The following is a 26,511-nucleotide window of genomic DNA, read 5'->3' on the forward strand; positions in this document are numbered from 1 at the left end:
TTTATTGCTAGGATTAATAGATAATTATGAGATAAATATTAGATTATTATAATATAAAATATAAGTTGTATTGATTTCATTATTATTATTAATATTTTGTGAGGAGTAATAATACAGATTTATGATCCTTTAAATTTAGAATCTTTTACTTGGTTTGATACACTCACACAAATTATACCTAATAAACGTAATATTTTCCATGTAAGCATAATTCAGGTATTTTTCTTTTTGGTATGTTAACAATATTTTAGGCTAGAGGATTGTAATGGAGCAGCTAAACTGGCTGCTAAAATGTTTACATGTTGTTGCTTTTCGCACAGCGTCGGATAAAGAGAGGAATTATATTATCTTACAATATATTTCAGGGTATTTTGCGTCATTATAATTTGAATACCAAGTTTTTAGTGTAGAAAATAGCATTACTGATAAGACTCAAAAGTGACCAAGTAAAAGAACCCTTCAGCTACTAAAAAATATCATAAAAAATATTTGCGTTGAGTTCACGAAGATTGCAAAATATGCATTCCATATCCATGCGTATGTTTTTGCAAAACAGCAGTAGCAATCTTTCAAAATAAAATTTAAAACTGATGTGAAAATAATTGGTCCTGTTTATTCCGTAATGCTTATAAATTAAATATCCATCATATCCTGTTATTTAAATGGTATTAGAAATGTCAAATTTTAATGCAAATGGGCGTGTGCATTTTATGTAAGCAATCAGACCAAATCCAACTAAGAATTGTTACACTTAAAAAAGATGTTTGCACTTCTATGCCCCTCCGATTGTATGCTGCCTCATAACAAGGGAACTTTTCGGATACTTGATGATCGGTCCTCTAAAATCGAAAAAGCAAATGCGAGGCACTAAACAATTCCTGGGGATAAAGTGTGAAAACTTTATCAAAGATATTACATAAAAAAAGCTTCACTTGACATCACTTTATCTTTCACTATCCCTTATGGATTCTTTATAACAATCCCTTGTTTTTTTCTCTGTATCCATGGTGCCAACTCAACCCAAAGCTCTAAGTAATCAAAAAGCAAGAGCAACAAACAACTAGTAAACTTCAGAAAATGAAACACACAAAAAATGGAAACATGAATGGCATTTTAATTTATATTTTCAATTGTACAACTTTAATTGCAGTAATCACGGTCTCCTCTGCCGGAACATAAGTTGTACAGTTGCCTCTCTCGGTACTATAACTGGATCTCAGATGCCGAAGTATGTTAAAACGACAAATTGGAGTGAATACTGTAGCTTCTATGTGAAAAAATATGAAAATGGGATTTTCCTTGAAATGAAATTCCATGAAAACGGATTGGGTACAGGAGCGACACGACACTTTAATGAACCCTGCTATTTGTACCATAGGTAAACAAAAATGATAAAATTTGGGAGAATACCTTTTCCTCTCTATAGGTTTTACTCCTACTAGGAATAAATTATTCTCTTCTCAATTTTTTTTATCCAATTAAAATGTCAGTTGGAGTCAGGTTTGTTCTTCTACGTTCAACAATAAAACAGAGTAGGCACAGCGGATGTATTAAGCACTGTTCTTTTTTCGATTTCTTAGAAATTCTGCCAGATTGAAATGGAGTTCTAGTGGAGGAATAAGCTATTTATTCATGTAATATTAAAATGAAGAGAGGAGAAAAAACTCATTATGCCCCTTTGCTGCTAATTATAACATCTCTGTCCTGAGACTCATTTAATTGTAGGGATTGTAGTTATTTCACTCTAGGAAATATCATTTACACATGTAGCCTTTTTTAGAGGTAACGAAAACGAATGAGTTGTCTTTCTTCCTTACTAATTGATTCTTATCAATGGTAAAACATGTTCCTCCTTGCAATCCTATGATTGTCCCGCTTTCGTATTACAATTTTATATTTTAAAGGCCAGCAAATTATTTTTTCTCCTTATTAAATGATTTGTTTTAGCGGTAACACTTATACCATCTTTAAATCCCGTGCTTTTCATGTTTCCTCATTAACCTTTCTGTGACTTTTTCTAGAAAACTTACGTGAATACTTTGTAGGGTATATCATGTACCCCATTTATAATTCAAAAATTATATTCTGCACTTTAGTCTTTCCTGTAATCCAACACCATGGCTGTTTTTTTATGATATATTATTATGTTTTGCATAATTTGTAAATACATAGTGGGCTACATTTAGGTTTTAACATTGATTTTGTGCGCAAAGGCTGGAATCTTTCATATTTCGCCATTGTAACTCTACATTAACTAACATGCTATGATAAAAAAGTAAAAACGGCACCATCAAGTAGAATATTGAAGTTATACCATAGTCAAATTTATTGCATTCCACTTTTATCCCTGCACTCATAAAACAAACAGGTTGTTTTTTCTTCACGCCAATAGCTGTGCGGAGTAACCTAGTTACCCCACCAATTTAAATTGAAATTTTCAAACAACTTTTAAATGTAAAAAAAATCATTCGTCGCCTAAATCACGACACTGTGTTTGAGCTTGAATACAAAAAATATTAAAGGGTGAAAATAGAATAATATGCAGCAACAACATAATTTGGAGTAACTGAGTTACCCCGCACAAACACGGAAGGGTTAAAAAGCCAATTTACATGCATGCTTTAATTTTGTGAGCTGGGTATTGAGAATGCTATGCTGTTTACTTTAATCAATCTGTGCAGAGGACGCGGTGTTACTTGCCAGGCTGTAATCCTTATCTAATAATCACTGAAAAGGTTTCATGCAGTCGCAATTTGTGTGCAATATAGGTACATTTACCTATTTCTTTAAAGCAATTTCAATGCTTGATAAACCTAGTAAAGAAACTGTTACAAAGTGGAGGGGGCCGTGCATTTCTTTGCCAAATGACTGATGGTGATTTATAGTGATATTCTCTGTCTCCAGGAACCGTCACTGCTCGTAAAGTTTTGCAGATATTTTTCACCTATTGTTCAGATGGCACTGCTCTCAGACTCCTAGACAGGATAGCGATACCAAAATGACTTAATACGGATAACTTATGCATTAATTTTCTTGGAAAATTTTTCAAGTTACATTGGACTGACATTGAGAGACGGGGCTCCCAGGCGACTAAGCGACTGACTAATGACTGCTTGGATGGACTTCTCCCGCTCAGGTGCTGAGTAATGCGTCACTGCTCGTCTCGGGCGATCTGTATAGCAGCGCCTATAATGGTTCCTTCTGAGACCAACAGTAATATTAGGCGCGAACGGCTCAAACATCTATTATTTTTTTATCTACGAAATAACTCAATTCAAACTCAAACGAATTGTCAAAGAAGCCATACAAATCAACATACACCAAAAGAACCTAAACAGAGACAAAGGCTTCCAGTTAAGTAATACGTGGAAGTCAGTGATCAATCACTATAAATCACCCCAATTCAGAAAGGACCAATCAGGGCCCACTTGAACGGCCCTCATGTGTATAAATACCGGAGAAAAAACTTGGCTCAACATTAACCCCTGATGACGATGACGGACTTAGTCATGGAAACGTTGGGAACTACAACCCGATACGACACCCGGTGGGAAACCCGAAAAATATTCCTGCAGAAATAACTCAACTTTTGACGAGTCACCTTAACCATTGGGCGCTTATCGAATCAATTAACTAATTTGTCACTGTACAGGGCAGTGATCACCTCTAAGAAAGGAGAGAAGTTGATGTCATAACAGGACCCCAGGTCATTGGAGAAGTCTATGAAATAAGTATGGTGTTTGGAAGAGGCGACCGACAGCTGAGGTCATTTTCGCCATGAGGGAAGGGTGTGGAAGGAAGGATGGAGAGAAACCCTGCGTCGCGTCGGCATTGGTCTGCTCTTAACGAAAGTCACCAAGGGGACCACGGCTTAACGTCCCATCCGACGGACGGAGTGTTGCGCTTGAAATGTCCTCCACATAACATTCAAGCAGGGATCGGGCAGTTAGTCTCTGAAAATTCTCCACCACTCCTGGGATTTGAACCCGGGCCCACCGGGTGGGAAGCCAACACACTAACCACCGTATCAACCCAATCCCGGAGGAAATTATTGATTAGAGATATTAGGCTTAGAGATTCATATCGTTAAAATATACGACAGCTCCAGAGAGCCTTGCAGAAGGTGGTACCTAATTGAAGGTAAATGTAAATTGCATATCAAGATAGGTTTTCAAATATTTCTGACGCTGCAAATATTAATGCTACTCACAAATTTCTTTTTTGACGCTTTCATTTTTAACCAAACAACCTTTTATTTTTAATACCGAGCACTCTTACCGTTTGGAATTATGCTAGTTTAATGTCGACCTCATTTTAATATTATTCATAGTTTTCATGCAAAAAGCTGTATTTCAAACAAGGGTGCACGCTCGGTATAATAATAATCTCAAACATATGACCTAACATTAAGCGCGAAAATGTTCATCGAAGGATCGGTTTGATCCACCTAATTTCCAATTTTTACTTGTTTAGGGATAATTTCATTTTTCGCTGGTGCTTTGCTGATCACATTTGGCCATCTTTGAAACTGCATTCTTAATTATTAACACGAAATTAAATAGTAAGCTTATCAGCTTATCGCCATAAGGCGGAATAATGATCAAACCCACACGACTCACATTTAGTTTTTATTAATTTATAGTCATTAATATCTCCCTGTAAATAAATACCATTAAATATCATTTGTCGATTAACTGAGCACCAAATGGCAGGCTAACTATAATGCGAGCCACAAGTTGATATGGTGATGAGATATTTGCTTCATTCGCTTAACCTTTTCCTCAATATCTATAGGGTCAATGACTTTTTTGGTGACATTTTTCTTTGTACTGAATTGTTCGTTCCACCCTTTACATCGTTGTCTCGCCCTGTTCCAATTTGTGATGCGGACCCCCTTTCTCATTTGTTACATTGTATTACTAACGTATAAATTTCCACGCACCATTGATTAGTCACGCTTCGTCTTGCATGAATTCTTAACAATGCCATCGTCCTTCCCAGAGCACTGTGTGGGAGTCATGGTGACGGGCTGTTTGTTACTAAAGGGCATCCCGCAGTTTAGCGGATGTAAGGTTTCGCAAACGCACCGATAAATGTCACTGAAAGGGGAGAAAATGGCTCCTGTACGTACAACAAATATTTCCTTTTTTATTTTTTTGATGCGAAAATTATTTCCGCCTGTCCAGGCTTATCGAGGAAAACAAATGAATGAGTGGGAACGCCGCGTTTGTATTTGACGCATTCTGTGTCGACGAATTTTTTTTTCTCACCCGATAAATACGAAAGCCGTTATTGCTATTTTTTTCAGAGTTTCTCAGACAAATTACGTCTGAATTTGCTCCAGCTCATCCTATCGAGAGGTTAAGGATTTTGGAGTTTCAAAAATTTGCAATTTTCGCCGCACACAAAGCTTATTCAATTAGAACAAAGAATACCTTTAAATATTTAATTCAAACTTTTGAATCAATTTTCCTAGGGCCCCTGTTCTGCTGGAACCTGTAAATTATTTTTTTTGACGTGAAAGAGTATAACAATTTTGTAAAAGTTATCGTTCACCTAGTAGAAAAAATGGTATAATACGCTGTGTGATATTTGGGTAGTATTTTCCGGTATGGTAAATAAAATTTAAAATTTGCCGGCCTCAGTATCGGCATGGTCAAGTCATCGCCTACTAATGCATAGGTCGCTGGTTCAAGCTCCACCTGGGTAAGTAACCTCTATCCAGGTCCTGGGTGATCATGCCTGTACAGTTTTTCATTGTTGGGATCCACGATGTAAGGGCCTAGGCGAGATTTTTTTACGGAACATGTGGAAATATATAATGAAATACATTTTTAAATAAATGAAAGATCCTAGCACTTGTCCACAAAAATATTTTACTGCGTACAACGCGTTTCGGCTCACTGTGCCACCATATGGTACAAAACACTGCAAAACATTTGAAAATCACCTTCATACCCTTGAGAAGTTGGGGAGAATTTGACATCTTTGAAGAAGGAGGTGGGAAAAGGCTACAGAGTAGAGACAGTGGGAAAAGATACAACTACGGGATGAAAGATTTCGTGCTTTCCCGGCGAATGGACTTGGTAAAGAGTTCTCGGGATCGCCACCGGGTCAGGAACTCCATATCTGCCAACGTTTCGATGTCCAACTCGGTCATCGTCCTCAGGGCTGTGAATAGGATAGGATAAAAATTGCCCGAAATTTTTCATGAATTTAAAGAATTTAGAGGCTTTAAGGATACGTCTGGTGTTTACTACCTGCGAGTTGCAATAGTATAATTTTCTGAATAGAGTGTTGCAATCCATTAGCAGATTTATGGCATATTTCCTGGTGAGGTCCAGTAAATCCATTTATGCACGAATTGCAATCTTATTAGTCGTATTCCGGAATAATGTATTTACGATCCAAACCCATTCATCAATGGGTTTGGATCTATTCAGTATACACACAGTTTTATTGATGATTATTCAATTTCGATAATAATTCATGTTGGATGGAATACTTACGGTTTTATATATTTTCATTTGTTTTTGCCATTTTTTAGTTTCCCACATTATTGTTTCACAGCCCTGAGGACGATGACCGAGTCGGACATCGAAACGTTGGCAGATATGGAGTTCCAGACCCAGTGGCGATCCCGAGAACTCTTTACCAACTACGGGATATTGGGAACCCACGTTAGAGGGAGGAGTCTAGTCATAATTGTGAAAACAAAATGTGGAAAAGTGCTACGATCTTTCATTTATTTAAATATGTCTCACTTCCACCAATTGAAGTCTGAATCTGTTTAACTTATTCGAAGTACATTTTATTAAGTTCATTAAATGATTCTATTTGTTATTTTTTCACTTGCAGTGACTTCTGTAGATTTATCTATCGTTCTACCATTAATTAGGTTGATTTAAGTTTGAAGGTGTTCGATCTTTAGGATAAAAATTGTCCGAAAATTTTCATGAATTTAAAGAATTTAGAGGCTTTAAGGATACGTCTGGTGTTTACTACCTGCGAGTCTTTATAATATAATTTTCTGAACAGAGTGTTGCAATCCATTAGCAAATTTATGGCATATTTCCTGGTGAGGTCGAGTAAATCCATTTATGCACGAATTGCAATCTTATTAGTCATATTCTGGAATGACGTATTTACGATTGAAATCAATCAATCAAAATCAATAAAATTGTGTGTATACTGAATAGATCCAAACCCATTCAATAATGGGTTTGGATCTATTCAGTATACACACAGTTTTATTGATGATTGATCATTCAATTTCGAGAATAATTCGTGTTGGATGGTATACTTACCGTTTTATATATTTTCATTTGTTTTGCCATTTTTTAGTTTCCCACGTTATTGTAAATAGTTTGATGCATTAGGCTACCTACTGTAGTATGAGGCGTACCCATTTGTGTGCTGGTAACTGGCCTAGGTACTACCAGCAAGTACTACGTGCGGAAATATCCTCATATTCTATGCAATCTCGTAATGCCATTATTCCGCGTTGACTAGAAATAGGCAGGCAGTCTTGAGTGTGATCAATATTTTACTAGCCAGTCCCAAAATGTGTTTTCCTAGCAACCTATATCTATTAAAAGTGGCAGAGATTTTCCTTATCCCCCTGTTCCGTCAAACCGTTGAAAAATAAAGTTCATTTTCGGGCCTCGTCTATATTGTCCGTTTCTCTCTACCACTGTGCGTCGGCAGTGGACTATGGTGGCCACAATTCCTTCTCATATTGAGGTCCGGAATAAAAGTCCAGGACTTATGAACTTGGACTGGAAGAGAGTATTTTTTTTTCATTTCCGGATCGGCACAAATTTCGACTGTCATCATCGCTCCATCACTCATGATATTCGTCACCATGACAAATATCCATTAAAATATCGAGTGTAGGTCGACATAAAGAACTCAGTTATTTAATCTCCAAAATTTATGCTTCTTATTATGCACAGATAACCTATTTTATATAATATTTTAAACAATTCATTCTAAAGATGCATAAGTATTCGAATGTATTTATTGCCCATTGGTTTTAGATCCCTTGCGTATGGCCAATTTTAACATTTTCAACCAGAGTTATATTTAACATTTATTTATTCTCTAAAAATTCCGTTTCATATCAAAAAACCATGCTTGCCTAATGATATTGATGCAAAAGGTAGAAGGAGGCAGTTGCCAACTTGGCTGCTCTCTTGACTAGACTTCATCAGCTAAAGCGCGAACCGAAATTGGCCTGAGTGCTAAATATCTTAGCTGATGCGTATTATCTGCTTCAAATATATCGAAATATGAATATACGAGCCTGCTACGCCCGCTCCCAGAGGGCTTTTCAACGCAGATCCATAGAGGGATAGGCGCGTTTCTAATTTTAAAATGTAGAAAAAAGGCAGGGTCTAATGTACAAATTTAATTGGAATGTTCATGTACAAATTGAGGTCAGAGACCTCTTTAAACACAAAATTGGAACTAATTACACTATCCTCTGTCAAACGCACATGATGACTCATACTTACGTTTCAACAGGAGACTTGAATGTATAATCAGCCACATTTTGATAAAAATTATTTAAAGAATGCGAGATGTTGTTGCAAATGAACAAATGTATCAGTTTGTGCGCCGTTAAACGTCAGGAATATTTATCAGTTTTTGTTTTTTTTTTGTTTTTTTTTAATTATTTAAAAACCAATTTTAGGAAACAATAGCAATATTCAGGAAGTAAGGTATGCCGTCGCATGTTCTCTGATAAATTCTGAGCATTTTGGTACCTCATTTGTAGAGTTTGGTTGCGTATAAGTTGAGAAAAAAGTATCGCAGAGTAAGTAAAAAAGTACAGCAGAAATATTATAGAAGATACTTCATATTTCCATGAATCCTACAACACTTATGGTATGTGGAATAAATATAATAACACAACTTAAAAAAAAAATTGCACAATTCCTCTCGGTACTACCAAAAGAGGCCACTATGAGTCAACGTGTACAACATTAAAAAGGCATTAAATTCTTTTTAACCCTCGTGCAGGCGCGCATGATATTTTTATACCACCAGGCGCGAGGCGCTCTTTGTGCTCGATAGATGCATTTATACCTGATTTTTGTTAAAATTTTTCTTTAGTTGTATAAATTACCTTAAGCTTGTACATTTATAGGTGATACAGATATAAAGTTACACATGTGGTACAAGTGGTACACTGCTAGTCGCGCGGCGTAATTTATACGCCACGGGTTTCTGGTTCCTCTTGTCAATCTAAAGAAAAATGCTATAATACTTATGCTTTAAAAATCACGCTATAGGCAGTCAAAATGAAATATATTGTAAGAATACACGAGGCCATTCAAGAAAAGTAAAGCACGACGTACATGGCCGGTCACGCGGCGTACATTGTACGCCATGCTTGTCGGTTCCTTTAGCCGATATAAAAATAAATGAGCTACAATGCTTTGAAAACTCGCACTATAGACAGTAAGAGTACATTGTAAGAATAAACGAGGCCATTCTAGACCAGAATGTAAGTGAAATGTTGAGATCTTTGGTTTTCGAAGATTGGCGTACTTTATACGCCAGTGCGTCCATTTGAGGGTTAATTCATGAAATTCCGAAACGTTGGCAAAAATGATTTTTTAATCACTCAAACTGACGACCCACACCCGATATTTTAGTTGTATACATAAATTAAGAGATCCAAAAGGATGATGCAGTTGTGCAAAAATTCCACAGTGAAAAAGCATTCGCCTTGACAGGGATTCAAACCCGGCTACCCCGATTTCGGATCAAGCGCTTTAGCCAGTTAAGCTTACGAGGCATCATTCCTGTTTGTAGAAATTTGTGGATTATACCGGACAACGTAGTCTGCTAGAGATTTCCAGGTAGGGGAAAGACGCTGCATTACCTGAGCTGTCTAAATAACTCTCCTGACAACCGGGAGCCGGGTTCGAATACCGAACAAGGCGAATGATTTTTTCCTCAGAGGAATTTACGCATAATTTAACCGATTAACGGCCAAGGCTCATATTTAGTAGAATTTTTTAAAAATTTATCATCATATTTAGACGTAACCGGAACTAGAAAAGATATTTTGAAAAATTTGAGGCCCTAAAAAATTTGTTTATACCAGAAAAATAATGGTGCGTTTTCGCACCTTTGGCGGAATATAGGTACTTCGGTTAGCATACCGTGAAAAGCTAAAATCTTTTTCTTTTCCATTGTTTTATTAATAATCACGTAGAAACGCATAAATTAGTATTTAAAAAAAAAATGTAACCGTTCATCCTATAACAAAACCCTTTTATTTATGTAAGTTATTCGGATATATTTTCATGCGGCTGACTCTGTTAAGTTATTACCGTAGTTGGTGTCGGTTTACTTAGGAAAAGGAAAAAACTAAAAAAGAAAGCCTGAGGAAGGATCGACCAATGAGATGAGCCCAGCCTTGAACGTGTGATATAAAAGACGATCTCTACCTCCACTCTGCACTTCAGTGACCTAAAGATGCTAGTTGCAATGCTGGCGAAACAGTTGTACATGAAGAAAGACACACGCGATGTATAACCCGGAAACTTTGCATCTGATTCTTCACCCCACCAAGAAAACCTACATAAGAATTATCTACCTTTCAACACCTTTTATTAATTATATTGCCATAGATATACGTTTCAAAATTTAATATCTACGCAGTCTCCACCTGGGGTAAAATTTTACCCCACTCAGGAAAAATAATCCCATTCATGAATAACACAAAACTTTAATTACAAAATGGTATGATTTTAAAGATGAAACATGCGGGAAGGCATATCTGTAACATGGCAAGATTCTCTTAATTGAGTCTAATAATGCAGGCATTTAATCAACCTTGGGGTCAAAAAAGACCCCAGGTGGAGTCGGAGGGTTAAATTGAAAGATATAGTACGTTATATTCTGAAGTATTGGTGTACTTACTCCTATTTAAGGTTAAAATTTGCTTCCTCTGATGAGCAACACCAAATTAAATTTGATTATCTTCTTTCCTTCCACAGTTTCGACGTTCGGGGCAAGGCGCTGAGCCAGGCGACGCACTGGTCGTCGCCGACTGCCTTCGGTTCCCGGGCGTACTTCCGCACAGTGTCCGACCCGGCGTCCCTCGTGGTGGACGACGTCCAGCGCGTGGACGAGGGAGTTTACAGGTGCCGCGTGGACTACAGGAACACGCCCACCCGATCATTCAGATACAACCTCACCGTCATCGGTGAGTACCAAACACCTGCGATGGTTGGATGCTATAATGTGTGTTCAATGGGCAATCGGCAGTGATAGTAAAAGTACTAAGAAAAAACTGGGCTCAATTTCAGTTACTTCGTAGTAAAAGTAAACATTAACGATGCAAGCATAGGCGGACCTAGGGAGGGGGCACGGGGAAACGTGCCCCCCCTCCCCCGAGATCCTTAAAAAATATGCAAGATTTTTAATACGGTACCATTATCATTGCGTTCATATTGTAATACGAGGTATCCTTGTGCCCCCCCCCCCCCCAGAGCACAATCTTGGATACGGTTTGCTTGTGTCCCCCCCAGAAAGAAATCCTGGATCCGCCTCTGAGTACAAGTAACTGATTTTAGTAAAATTACAGTTAAAAATATACAATTACTTCTCGTAAGATTGTCCACTCAAGAGGAAACTGTCTAATAGTGCAGTAAAAATGTGGAATTATTGAGCCATAGCAATTGCTTAAGTTGCAATATCACTTGCAATGCATACGGTTATAACTGGTTTAATAACCTAAGGGGTGTCATATTTTGTACCAACTATAAGTAGACAACAACAGCATGAGAGTATTTAAAACTAAACAAGCAAGTTATGGTACTTGGGGATTCGAATTATCTGTAGGGCCTAGGTAAATCACTGAAATTAGTAAAGTAATCGTCGATTTCGAGCAAGTAACGATTACGACGGAAGTAACGATTTCTTTTTCACCGAAAAGATTAAATACAGATAAAAATTGCATCACATGAAATGAAATCGTAGCGAGCACGAGTTTTTGTAACTGGATGTATGTGTGTGGAAATTGGTAATCTGCTACCACATTGAGTGCTAATGACGCAATAAAATTACGTTATTACCTATGGGAACGTAATAGCATTGCGTTACAGAGATGCTTCGTAGAACTGCGGGCAATTTAATATTGCGTCTGCTTGAACTGTGGCAAAAGGTAAAAAACTACAGAATTATTCCTTTTTTATTTCCTTAGTTCATCGTTTATTAGCGTAATTATTTAAATTATTAATATTTATGCACCAAAATCGTTAACTAAGGTGTTTCAAGTGAATATTATTTAAAATCACGGCACATCTCATTCATAAATGTCTTTAATCATTGACGTGGGTTTCAAATTTTAGGGATTCAAATTGAGTGAGGGTCGACCAATTTTCACCATTTGAAGAAGAGTATAATTATCTTTGAGCCTACTGTGAACGTTTCTTTGTGCGACTCAAGTATCGTTTATAGGAATCCTTCTATCGATTCTTCACAATTCCAAGAATCACTTGGATTCAAAGATTCCCGATTTACATGGACGAGTTAATTGCTCTTGATTTGAGTAACTATTTCATGACGCAATTCTACGAAATGGGTAGCAAAATTTTAGTGATTAGCGCTCATACTACTCAACATACTGAAGACGGAACTCTTTTCACCCTCATAAAGTATAGAAATTGTACAACCTCGAATGTTCAACGCATACATATTAGTTAAAATAAGCCCAATTACGCAGCATTTATGTGCTCCGTACGTTTCGCACTCTTTTCCATTACTCAGTAACAATGTTCTGGAGTGGGGCATTAAGTTTGTGACGCGGCTACAATATTTCTCTATTTTTTCATCGGTTTTTAGGGTTTCAAATTCCAAAGGTAGTTGATGTATTGAATTTTAAGCATGATTTTGTCTGGGTGCTGCAAAGAGTGGTCTGGATGGTCTCTGTCGTGATTATTGTTTCGATCTGAATGTCACCGACGTCTAATCTTCCTTCATTTTTAATCCATCATTTGATTAAATTTTCGGTAACCTTCTACAAATTTTATAGCATACTAGACGATACCAAACCTTTCCTCACTCTATAAAATCATACCATGACAAGAGCACCAGACTATATAAGACCATACCATACTCTATTATGCCACACTAAACCACACCTACCCTACTATTGAAGTTAATAAATTAATAAATCGCTAATTTAAATTAAAATAAATTGGCAAAAGGGTTAAAAGTTGTTGATTAGTTACAGCATAAGAATAATCAGTCAAAGAGACAACAACAAAGTATATAATTTGAGATTAATAAGATAATCATTTACAATAATACCGTGTCTAATAGTTATTTATGGAGCAAAAGAATAATTAATTCCAAAACATACTACCCCACACTATATCATAGTATATCCATTCGTCCACTGCGAAAGCGCTCATATATCGCCTGCCGAATCAAATCCGCTCATCTAGGAGTCAAACAAAACGAATTTTCTCAGCTGGCACAAGCCGGAGCGTAAATTCTCCAATTCTCTAAGCTTCGGAGGCGGCGTTTGTACTCCAGATAGTTCCAGCTGAGGAGATTAGTATTGTTGGGCCCCTTAGATGAGCGGATTTGATTCGACGGGCGATAGTTGAGTGCTCTTACAGTGGAGGTAGCGATATTCTGCCTTGGCATGCCACTCAAAATAATGCCGAATCGTATCATACAATATCATATCTTACCTTGCCAGACCATGCAATACTATACTATACTGAGTAAACAAAATAGAGGTGGCACGCTTCCATAAGTTTATTGCGTAACGTACGACGCGTTTCGACCGTTAGATCATTTTCAATTACACTGCGACATGCTGTCAGTTTCTGGAGTTATATAGGATGGAGAAAAATTATATAAGGAAATTTTTATCCTAGATAGATGATGCCAACAGGAATCAAAGTTACAAATGATGTTTTCTTCGAAAACGCACAATTTTTAAGGTACAGAAACTTTGAACTAAGCGCTTGCCCGGTTCCCGGATTGAAAACCGCAATAGAGAAAATTCCCCAGATATTCGTCGACTGGATTGACTGCACTGACCGAAGCTGCCAAGCATTGACTATACCGGTGACTCAAAACTCACCTCAATCATATTCCTCCGCCATGTATTTAGTCTATGCAGATGATAGGGTTAATTCAGCTCCAGTAATTGACAATATTGCAGTGTACTTGAGAATGATCTATCGGTTGAAACACGTTATGAGGTATGTAATAAACTTGTGGAAAAGTGTCACCTCATTCTCTAGGCCTCCCTTATCTCAGTTCTATGCTATACAATTCAATAACATCCCAACGCACTCCCTAGTCATGAGAGTATGCCAAGAGGGACATCAGGGGCTTCTGACTTCTCGCCCTCTTGCAAATGCCATCTCTGAATGCAAAACTCCACTATCATCAGCAGCATTTGGGATCCTGACCTTATAGCTCGACCCAAAAGGCGCTAACTCCCCATTCACAAGCTTAACGGGAGAGTCCTGGAATATATCCATGCCCTACTTGTCTTCTTCTCCCTAATATCGCTGGGGATCTCTCATCGCCCTGCCCCATTCCTCGCTGCCGACAAAAAAGGAAAACTTCTCCTCCTCTTCGGTCCTGGGTGCCTCGGAAACCACGGGCAAAGACCGCGGGAGGGCCGGCTGCTAAAGCCGCCACCAACACCGTCTGCAGAGCCGAAGAGAGAGAGAAAGAGAAGCGCTTCGCATCGAAGGGGAAGGGCCTCCTCGCCCAACAATAGAATCCAATTTTCCAGTGCGATAAACGCGGGAACCCAATCGGCGGAGATTTCTTAAAGAAAAGCGCGGCTGGGGAGAGGATTTCTTGGGGATAGTACCGCAGCGCCAGGGCTGCGGAGGAGAGCAAAAATTTCGGCGTGGGAGGTTTCCCGGATGAGTTTGGAGGGGGTGTGGAATAGCGAGCAGGGTTGATGGTGTGTTTGTGTTCATACATTCGCACAAAAGAAGGCTTCCATCTTGTGTTTCTCATTTCTTGTTTTTTTTCTAGTCTCTCTCTCAATCTCTCCCGGTTCATATGCTACGCTATGAAATCCCGGCGTGGTTTCTGTCTCTTTATATCTCTTAACCAGAGTATCATCATCATAAGTCAACAATGCTAAGATTGGTTTACCTTCATTCCGTCTATTTTGGTTCATTGTCTCCATTGACTCATATGGGGTAACGGGCCGAAATGAAGAATCTTTTTTTCCCGTTGAATGACTTGAAGGAATTATTATCGGGTTTTCAACCGGGTGAGGGTTCTCATGCTGTAAGCCTACATTTTATTAGGGGACTTCGCAGAGATTATGAGAATTGAATATTGTTAAATACTAAATTTTTGCAGAAATTATGAGAATTTAATATTGTGAAATATTCAATTTTTTCCCGTTGAATGACTTGAAGGAATTATTATCTGGTTTCCAACCAGGTCAGGGTTTTCATGCTGTAAGCCTATATTTTCCTGGGAGACTATGAGTTATTGATTTATTATGAGATTTAGTATGTGATTAATTTTGTTGAGAATTATGAGTTTTAGATATTGTTTTATGTCTCCCATGTCTTCACATTTGGGAATTAAATTTTAACTCGCGCAGCGGGAAAGGCAGAGGAGCAGAAGGGACACGATGACGAATAGCAAGTACACCTAATGAGTGGCTCGTTTCGACCGTCATCTTTGCTTACGGAGCATTATGAACCTCATCGATATGTTTTTTAATTAAACCTTTGCCGGTCTTTTTAGAGCGACAGGTCGTGGGCATACAAATCGAATTGCAAAAGGTTTTGGAAAGTTTCGGAAATTTTATAGCAAGGAAAAGTTGCTTTTCAGGATCAATTGCAAATTCATAGCCCCGACAACGGTCAGTGTAGGCCTGTCCACGAAGCACAAAATCCTAAATTTGAGTAGCAAACCCGTTTTTTTACTAGATATTTTTTTACAAGGCATATGGAGGTTGGAGAAAATTTTGTCACGAAATTTTAATCATGGATAGCTGATGCCAGAGAATCGGGACCCAAGGTGGGTCCTCTGAGGGTTAAACGCACCGGGGCCGGGAACCTAGTCAGATACTTAATACGCCCGCGCTCCCGGAGTTAAGAAAGGAAGAAAAAAAGGAAAGAGGCGCCGTTCGCCGCGATAGGAGCCCGTCGACGCCTCTGGCATAGGGAAAGGGTTGGAAGGGAGGGACGGGGTAAACACCTCGCCGACGCCGAAGCGACGAGGACCCACTAAATAGCGAAAGGATTGCTGATTCCAAAGAGTATGAGGGTTCAGGGCGAACTCTTCGAGGATACAACGCACCGGGGCCGGGAACCAAGCCAGTGGCTTATACGGCCAATCACCCGGGGAGGGGCTGGAGAGGAAGGAAAAAGGATAGAGGCGCCGCCGCGATGGGAGCCCGCCGACGCCTCTGGGAAAGGATAGGAACGGAAGGAACGGGGCGGGGAAAAACACCTCAACGCAATAGAAGCGAAGAGGGCCCTACTATAAGCGAAACCAGGCAAGCCTTTAATGTTCCAACGATCCTGGAGGATTATTCTATGAGGAAGAATAATCCAACGATCAGATCGTTAGATTGGATAGCTGATTCCAGTAGGAACCAAAATTACTGATGATGTTTATGTCGAGAACGCTCCGTATTTAAGCCATAGAAACTTTGAGCTAAGTTCTCATTGGCCACTAAGTTCTAATGGGCCACGAGTTTTCTCTGTTGCTAGATGCCTTGGATACTTCGCGATCTCCAACATGCAAAGCATTCGAAGTCATGACCTGTCCAGAGCATCCGGCAACAGGGCAAACTCGAGGCCAATCGGAGCGCTTGGCTGAAATCTCTGAAGTTTTAAAAATGGTGCGTTCATGAACGGAACATTATCAGTGATTTTGGGCCCTACTGGCACCAGCTATCCATGGTTTTGAGTTCATGACGTCATTTTCCACATCCGTTATACCATCTTAAATGGCGGTTTTTATGTATTAAGATCGTATAAAAACTATTGTGATGGATTGATACCAATAGGGCGAGATATTATGCCGTTAAAGTTAAGATCATGAGTATAATTCATGGGTTTGACTTTGACGCAGCTGCAAATTGCCAGTGAGTAGTAAACTATTAATCATAACCTAAAGAGAGAGTATAATTTGAGGAACCAGACTCTTTCGAACTTACAAACAAAGTCGCTGAGAAATGCAAGAGGATTTAGATTAGAACATTTATCGATGCACATGTAGGGAACGTATTTGTGTCATTTTGGCTCTGCTCCCTCAGTGCTGTATACCGGATTTTCTTTGGCATTACTATACCCGATTGTCTGGGTATCCCCGCACGTATAACTGGAATAAAATAAATTTAAAGAATAATAATACTTTTCACGCATAGTTTTGGATAATCACCGAATTATTCGATAAGGTTCTTATGTATTTGATTTATCTTAAGAGCACTCATTGTCGTACATTTATTACTTTGTTATAATGTTTTTATATAGTTGTTCACATATATTATGGATGTTTGTGACATTTATACTCGTGTTTGATTGAATTTTAATTTAGGTACAAGTACTCATTTTAACCCTTAACCAGTGACGCGAAATATTTGTTACACTACCAGTGACGTCTTGGAGACCGCAATAAATCAAAAATTCATAAAATGTTACAACGCCATTGTAATTGTTTTGTTTAATTTTTGTTTGAATGCTTAACTATTCTTAAACTTATATTAAAATGTTTACACTCCCAATACGAACCAATTTGTCATTAAAAATTGTGATTTGAAGCAGGCTCAAAAAACTGATGCCCAAAGCACTTGAGTTATAATTATTCTATTTATCCATCAATATGTCGCCAGATTGAAAAAAAGCCTTAAATGTTAAAGTTTGAAGGCAAAGTAGTAAGTGGCTATGGAATGTATCCAGCTTATTTCTTTCTTGATGCTTTCTTATGCTAGTGACGTACGGTCTCACAGACCGCTAATCTAATTGAAAATCAAATTTACAAAATTTAATAAAAGGAACATTAATTTTTAAGAGTAGGATGTCCTTGTTATGCAAAAATATGAAGCTAACGAGAATTATAGATATTTTGAAATCTTAATTTTGAAAATATTCATAATTTTAGAAACGCAGCGGTCTCTCAGACCACACGTCACCGGTTAAGGGTTAAGGTTGAAATGAGAATTAGTGTAATTTTCACTGTATCCTTTGAAAATAAGAAAGGTGATGATTTTTCACTCTCAGGTTTGATTTCCTTGGCGAAACTTTCTCATGCCGTAATAATCTACTTTTATAGCTTTTATTATCCATCTTTGGGTATTCATTTACATCAATGCCTCTGTAGCGCTCGTTGGAGTAGCCATTGATTTTATTTTGAAATTTATCGTTAATTTTTTATGATATTTTTCTGGAATTTGAGCTCTTTATTTTAGCTCATTGCAGTGTATCATTAATTTATTAACGCCAATATAAAGTCGTTGTTAGGGTCATTATTAGAGGGACTAAGCCGTATGGAATATATTTTTGTGGTAGGTACCTCTCTTAAAGAGCTCTCTTCGTGTTCTGAAGTTTTTCTTTACACTTTACGCTTCTTCAAATATTCCCCGAGTTGAACTTGCTTGCTTTTTTGGCCCTCTTCTGCGTCGCCGTGGCAGAGGTGCACGTTTCTATTCGGTTCGTGACTCGCAGGGAGGTCATTGCGTTGATATGATCAGCTGAGGCTTTGACGTGGTGAGTCCATCTAGGGGATAGGACTTTTTTCGTCGCCGGATAAAGTATTTCCAATATAAAACGTGATGCGGCTGGTGAATTCTTATAAATCTAGAAAAAAATGAAAGTCGGCAGTCTACCTAGAGTTTAAAAATTTAAAATGCCCAAAAAAAGTGTGTTTATTTCATTTTTTGTCTGCAATTCCAAGCTTATCATTGGAAATTTTATCGTTTAATTTTTAACTGCCTACGTTTGTTAAACGTTCGACTACGTAGCTTATGAAATTGGTTAAATTTACCCTTCGAAGTATGACTTTGGGTGGTATGTCTTTATAAAAATTATAACAATATTAACATCTATTCCAATCACAGGAGGAATACATTTCAATTCCTCTTTTTCCAATAATCTGTGGTGTGTCTATTATTATCTTCCGATTTTCCTAATTTTTTTGGTGTATGAAATTTATATTCCTAGAACGCCCATTGAAAATTTTCCCTTCTACTGTCCGCTACCACCACTTGCCTTTTCGTAACTTCTCCCTCAATAAGATTAGATCCTCTCTTGGCATTGCTACTTTGGCTGATCGCCGTATCCTCAATTACCGGAGACTCTTCTTTAATATCATTAATGGCAAATACAGATCATCTGACCTTCTTTCTTTTTTCCGCTTCGTGTTCCTTCGCGCACGACGAGGTCGAGTGACCTATTTCATTGTTTCACCCACCGCCTTTCTGTCTCTAAACGTTTTTTTCTATTCAAACTTCCTTCTTCCATTAACTCCTATGCCAAATGTGTCCCAAATTTTGACCCTTTTCTTCATCCCTCATCCATCTTGCATCATCACTATCGTTATTTCTCCCCTATACCTCACACCACCCGAATTTACTATTCTTTGTTATTTATTTTTTAATACTGTTGAATATTTTTTGATCATTATTGGTTACGTTGCTTAATATTATTAAATTGTTTCTCCTGTTATTGTAGTCCTCTGTAATTGACCTCGTGCTGTTTTTGGACTGGATTAAATAAATAAATAAATATCATTCACCAATCGCTCCATCGTTTGCATCTGCCAGCGTTGAATATAAATTTTGTTGATGCATGCACAGGATGCTCAGAAGCTCGTGCTTGATGCTTAGAAAACTCAACGGCCTTTAAGAGATTAATCAATTTAACCAAGGAAAGGCTTTCCTTCTCCCCCACACCCTTTCGGAATACTTTATTGCTCTTTGCACAAATCAGTTATTCTTCTTAGGCACCACATTTCACATTCTTAAGAATAAATTACTTGAGTTAAAGTTACTCTTTGCAATTTATGTGGAAATTTTTGGGGTGGATGTAAACATTTTTTTCTTTCGTGTAATCAGTAAAAACCTCGCTGGCGAGTAAACATTTTAACTTGTCAATGTATATAGGCTAAAATGTCATTTTTATTTATCTGTAGAAAATGTTCGATATTTCTCACTTAATTAATTCAACTTCATCTCCTAATCTCGCAAAGAAAAATGCGCTATTGACACTCATGCGTTTGAGTTCTTCCTTTTCACATTTATCAAAATTTAATTCACATAACATTTTTTACTTTCTCCTGAATATCTTTGGTGATTATGCGCAAGTCACAAATAATGAGTAATATTGCAAATCAATGTATCCAATGCATTCCTATCGTAATTTAATGGGATAATAATATGCACTCCATATTCACCAAATAGAGATGCCACCCAATCGCTTTATAAACCGATTGCATTCACTGAATCAGAACTTACTAAATCATGGAGTTAAATTTTGGATAAATAGGCATTTTTCAATACAGAAAAGGTTTTATAGAGCATGTTTTTTACTATTTGGTCTTTCGCATAAACTGATTCATGAAGCGAATGAAGAAAGATTTTTCATTTCATGGATATAACTGTTAACTTCTGTTAACTTCATCCTTGTAAACTGCTATTTCATCAAATTTTTAAATTAGATTTTACTACACTTTACCAAAATTTGGGTATAATCTTTATTTGCTGAGACTCCAACTTTTACAAGTATCTCGCGTGAAATTCTTTTATATTTTACATTGAACTATCCCTGATACTAAATTAAAAAAATCGCATTTTTACATCTCCTTGTTCGCATTTAAATTCGCAAAAATTGATTTAGTTAGCCTCCTACAAAATCAAATATTCTTAAAAATTATTTTACCTTATTATAGATCCAAGACTTAATGCATTGTCACCACACGTACAGGTGAGGAAAACTATCAATTTCATTAACTAGTTTTGGCTAACCATTCTCGCATCCCTCTTTTCTCTACCAAACTTAGCGCCCACTAGAATATTGCAACCTTGATATGCGTCTCAGACGAAATGCTTTTAAACCTCTCCCAGTTTTCCTCCTCTTTGGCAGTAGAAGCTTTTATCCAAACGCCTCGCATGCCCAGAAATACGCATACGACGCTACGTGTCGCAGCATGCATACATATGTACCAGCTCCTTTTTTGCGTATTTATCGCGTCAATCCGCTGAAAGCCGTCCGAATTTTTTAGAGCGAGAGGAGTGTTCGATGAAAGAATTCTCCGGAGGCGATAATGAAGAAAGGAACCACCCCCGCACGTTTGGGGGGGGGGGGTGGTTGTCGGATTGGGGTTGAGGATTCTGTATTGTTGGGGGGTGGCGAAATATAAAAGGGGGCTCGAGGAAAGGAAAAAGAGAGGTGGTTGACTGGAGGTAGCAGCCAGGGAATTCCATGTCGGAATTCCCGCAGGGGTTGACGGGGTGGGGAAAAAAAGTGGAGTCTCTTGAAAAGGAGGAGACGACTTTGAATTTCTCTCCAAATCCCAACCCGAAAATCTCATCCCTAGAAACCTTATTCCATCCCACAGTCGGAGCAAGCTCATAACCCCTTATCTTCATTCCTCTCTAAACATGTCTCCCCCTTACAATTCTCAAGTGCTATAAAGTTGTTTACAATTAATGTATTTCCCCCGAATCTTCCTCATTACTTACTGGATCGGCCGAGTAAGTAATGGAGAAGTGCTGAAAAGAGTGGAAGAAAACTATAAAAACCAAGAATAGCACTGGACCAGTGGCGCAACGAGGGGGGAGTTTTGGGGGTCAAACCCCCCCAGAGCTCAGAGAAATATTTAAAATAAATCCATTTTACTTAATAGGATTGATATTGCTAATAGAATAGAGTGAGGATTAATAAAATATCCCTCATAAAGCCGTAAAACTCACCATTTTGAACCGTTTATTTATTAACCCGCAATCCGTTAATCTGCAATTTATTAATCTCACACCTACCGCTTATCCTGGTGGGTACACCATACCACCATACACCCCGGTATTTGTTGCACCTAAACCCCTCCAGCCAATATCTGGCTGCGCCCCTGCACTGGGACATGATGGCCTGATGCAAACAAACATAGAAGGGCAGGTGGAAGGGAAAACGGGCAAGGGATGACTGCATGATGACTTACATTGGACAGGTTATTAAGAATCTAGAAGAAATAAAATGCGTCTCTATAAAAAGGCAAGCGGATGGGGCAGATGAATGGAGAGCTGCGTTAAACATATCTTAGGATTGTTGACAAATGATGATGACCCCAAAATCTAATCATCTATAGGGTTATTATTCTTTTATCGTTGACGGGGAACATTTCTCTTCGAAAGTTTTTGTGAAAATCAATTATTTTGCTCCTGGAATGTAGATCGAGGGAATGTATGTAGAATTACATCTGTTGTAAAACATCCTGCGTGATCTGAAGTTTCTGCATTTATTTCACGCGTTTTTAAATACTTTCATTAAACTGGCTTCATTTTGCCCTCTTCTGCGTCACGGAAGTGCATGTTTGAATTCAGGTCGTGAGCCACAGTGGGTGGATATGATCAGCTGAATCTGGGTAAGTCAATCTAGGGGTAGGATTTTTTCTACTTCCAAACTTTTTCCGCATTTTGATTTTTGTACTCTTTTCCACTGATGGGGGGCGAATTGAAACTCAAGAAAGAGAACCTTAAGAAGAATCGATTAGGAAGATGGGAATGATAAAATTACCGTGAAAATATTCAGCAAAAAATCGAATTTAACCTTGAGGGAAGAGGTACCTATTAAGGGAAAGATGAAAAATGAAGCCAATCTGCACTGTCTTGTAACCTCGGTTAACACTTAGTCTGCTATCGAGCTCTTATTTTTCTTCACTCATAATTAACAGCAAGAGTAACTGCAATTATTTTCAAATCAAATACCCTCCATTAATCAGATTTCTACAAAATATGAGTGTATTTATGAATAGGTAAATCAAACCAGGTTTTATAAATCGAATAAACATCTATCATTCCGTGGTAATGATTATTATTCCGTCGACGCGTGGTTATAACCTTGAAATTTAACGTAGAAGTTGCTCTCAGGAACTATTATAACAATTTGAAAAGGATCTCATTCCCCTATGAAGGGAAAGACTTTTCTGACCATCTGGATATTTCCTCGGTACGAAGATATCTTTATTATTGCTTATTGCTTTTTTACTCTTAGGTGAAAGCCTGAAGAATCTAGGATCCTGATATCTTTTGGAAACGAAAAATATATAGTCCTGGACTCTCTCGTCTGATCTCGTCCTGCCTGCAGATGTGCCTAGTATGTTCTAAAAATCATACTCTGTCAGATTTACCGTGTTTGGGAATGTAATTTGAAAAGATATAACCAAATTTAGGGTTTAAAGTGCAAAAATAGCCATAAGCAGATACAAAAAAGGTCACATGATAAAACAAATGACATGAGCTCTACAGCCTCTATACACTAACAGATAAAGAAAGAGTTTTCCATGGACGTAAAACTTGGCTCCGATCGTCAAACCATAGCCAGAAAAACCTCCTGAGATATTTTATGGGAATGCTACTTCTTTGCCAAAGATTACCGCTACCTCATCTGCACCAACTGAAAGAAAACCTTTGCTATGCTGTAAAAAATTCAGAAAGGTAACCTTGGGTTGTAACCTTGGAGCCTTCGCAGAGCTGATGGGACCCCACTAAGGATGTCAGGAAAAAGTGGTACCTATATATGTTTGCCTTAATTTTTTCATTATTTGACTAACATAAAGTGAGTTGTTAATTCATCATCCATTTGATGCACACTTTATCTTTTTCGTTTAAATTATATACATTTTAATACCATCTCATTTATTTATTACATTGTTATGTCAGCGCCATGTTGCTTTTAGTGGTTTATACCCAATACTCCATTACATTCTATCCTTCTAACTATATCTCCTCCTGTTTCCGATTTTCCCAGCGCTATCTCCCGCTTCCACACCCAAAAATCCCGCCTTCCGCACTCTGTGCTTCCAGCATCTGGGCGAGGAGGAAGAAAAGAACTCCCAATTCCCCTTCTCCCCTTTCTCAATGCCTCTCTGAAGAGATGTTCCCAAAGGGTTCCGAGCATTTACCTCAAATACTCGCTCTTCTTTTGCCCTCCCACTCAATAACCCTTTCCCATTGTGGGAGAGCTCTCTTCACAGCCGAGACCTCACTGGTTGTGGGCCCTCGCAGCATGCTGGGAAACATTCTAGAGACTGTTTCGCTGGGCAATGGGAAAAGAGGGAGTTGGGTAACGTAAGGTGTGGGGCGAGTCTCGATGGGAGCCAATGGCGGGAAACGCCTTTAAGTTGGTGGGCGTGTAGCTAGCTGGCGGGCCTGTTTGCGCTCATGTCGCAGCCAGGTTATCTGATTTGATTCCCTTCCTCTTGCGTATGCTGAGGAATGTATTTTTTTTGGTTCCTCTCGACGTTACTCTCTCTCCAGCCATTTCCTCTTGTCGCAAAGCTGAAGGGTGTGCCAGAATTTCGTTTGATTCGTTGAGCAAACTTTCATATTCCTTCGCGTTTCTCCTAGTGAAGGAGTCGTTTTGGCTAACTTACATTTTGAGGAATTTTCGTGTATTCCATTAGTATCTCTGTAAACACATTGAAGGGTATCGTGATACACTAATCGTGGCACATCGGAAAGTAGCCTAATACCCAACCTGTGATTGAAAAGGCGGTGCATTGAGCCATATTTTAGAACACCCGAGTCTCTAATACTGGTGAATTCTTTTTCGTTCCGTAAAAATAATGTAATAAAACAACAAAGTTGCCTATGGGAAGAAACGGACCTTTTTACCTTAAAAGCACGCATTTCATACACACTTTTGTCTTACAATTAGTCCAACGTAATGTTGTAGTCTGGAGTGAGTATTTACCACATCTTGTTAAAGGACTGGATGAATACATTGCCCTGAACAACTTGTGAGTAATTTATACGCCATCATTTTAATATGAAACACTTTATTTTGATAAATAATCGTAATATTGATGGGAATTGGAGATAACATCCATTATTTAACAGTTATTCAAGTGGGGCACTTGTTAAATTGTAGGCTTGTATTTTGACAGAGGTAGATCTTTAGGAGAAGGGACTAGGGCGACACGTGATCAGTGAAAAAAATATTTAAAGTGACTGGTGAGAGTGATAAGTGGAAGATTAGTGGGCAAAAGTTCGATCTTTAGCTTCTATGACCCGCGAGACACTAGAAGCTTTTAGTCGTTGCGTATCACAAAATACTCGTATCACGGCAGTCCTACTTGTTTGACATAGAGTAAGCGAATGGTATAGTTTTAATTTCGCCTCCATTGTAGATTAAAGTTGAAGTTTACTTTAATAATTACCAAATTCATGCAGGCTTTTCTAATTAATACACCATAACCTCACATTGCGAGGCTGTTATTACCCGGTGTGGTGTGCTATTCAATCTGATTCGTATCCCCTTTAAAGTCAGATCCAAGTGACGATACTGATCATACTCTTGTATGTTATCGTCAGGAATTTGACGGAAGTGATAGCGCTGCCCCTGCTTGTCAAGTCATACACCCATAACCTCATTCTCTCTTCATTTTATCCTTGTGATGAGACACAAAATATGAATCATTAAGGTCATGCGATAGTAATTCTAGAACAACCAGCCAATTAATTCCACCGGAAAGGGGTTACAAATGAGAGGAGACAAGAATCTCCGCTACACACTCATCGTTGTCTACTCCTTGTTAATCCATCGGCCCAAAATAAGGGTTGACTTTGATTGATTCTTTGATGTTCATCATTAGCATCCAATACTTTATTGTGGTCAATAAATCTTCATTGAAGCGTGGCTGCATGAAGCGTTCTATAATCGATTGCTTAATCAACATCTAGGAATAACGCAAGCTGTCTATGCATGAATTGGTATCTCATATTGATTAGTACCACGCAGTAAATTTCGCCCCGGTAAGTTTCATCCCACTTCCACCCATCTGTAAGCTGTTTAAAGGCTAAGTGTTCAAAGAAGTGGCTGATATTGTCATCAGTGCCTAGATTCTTATGTTCCTGAGGGTGTAATTGCAAAAAATTAATATTACGCAACAACATTGCTAATATTCATCAATTATGGGATGTATTTACTTAGCTCTTCTATCCATCCATCGATACTACCGCCTTATCTCAACTTCTCTATATGTTTTCGAGGCAATGTATTTTGAACTTTATTCTCTTTTGAAATATCATACGAAGTAAATAATGTGGGTTGGAGCCTGTCGCTTAAGATAGGCGAATATTTCGTGAAAATGAATTCATACCCATAGTACTGAATAATATTTTTATATGACATTTCTACGTCATCTATAGTATCCTGATCATTTTATATCGCACGGGGGCCATTTTTCGTGTTCACTTGTCCTACTACGATGGTCTTTGTTTGGTCATGTCTAACCAAGTTATCCCGTGGCCGTTGCCTCCCTAAG

At 38.2% G+C, this 26,511-nt stretch overlaps 1 protein-coding gene across 1 annotated transcript in view; it reads left to right on the plus strand.

Moving 5' to 3' along the window:
* LOC124167659 (neural cell adhesion molecule 1-B-like) overlaps nucleotides 1-26,511 on the plus strand; it is a 282,959-nt gene that overhangs the window by 50,963 nt on the left and 205,485 nt on the right. The window contains exon 2 of the mRNA XM_046545643.1: nucleotides 11,016-11,224. Coding sequence (XP_046401599.1) covers nucleotides 11,016-11,224 — 209 coding nt within the window. The remainder of the gene's footprint in view (nucleotides 1-11,015; nucleotides 11,225-26,511) is intronic.

This window comes from Ischnura elegans, chromosome 11, assembly GCF_921293095.1.
Source record: "Ischnura elegans chromosome 11, ioIscEleg1.1, whole genome shotgun sequence".
Lineage (NCBI taxonomy): Eukaryota > Metazoa > Arthropoda > Insecta > Odonata > Coenagrionidae > Ischnura > Ischnura elegans.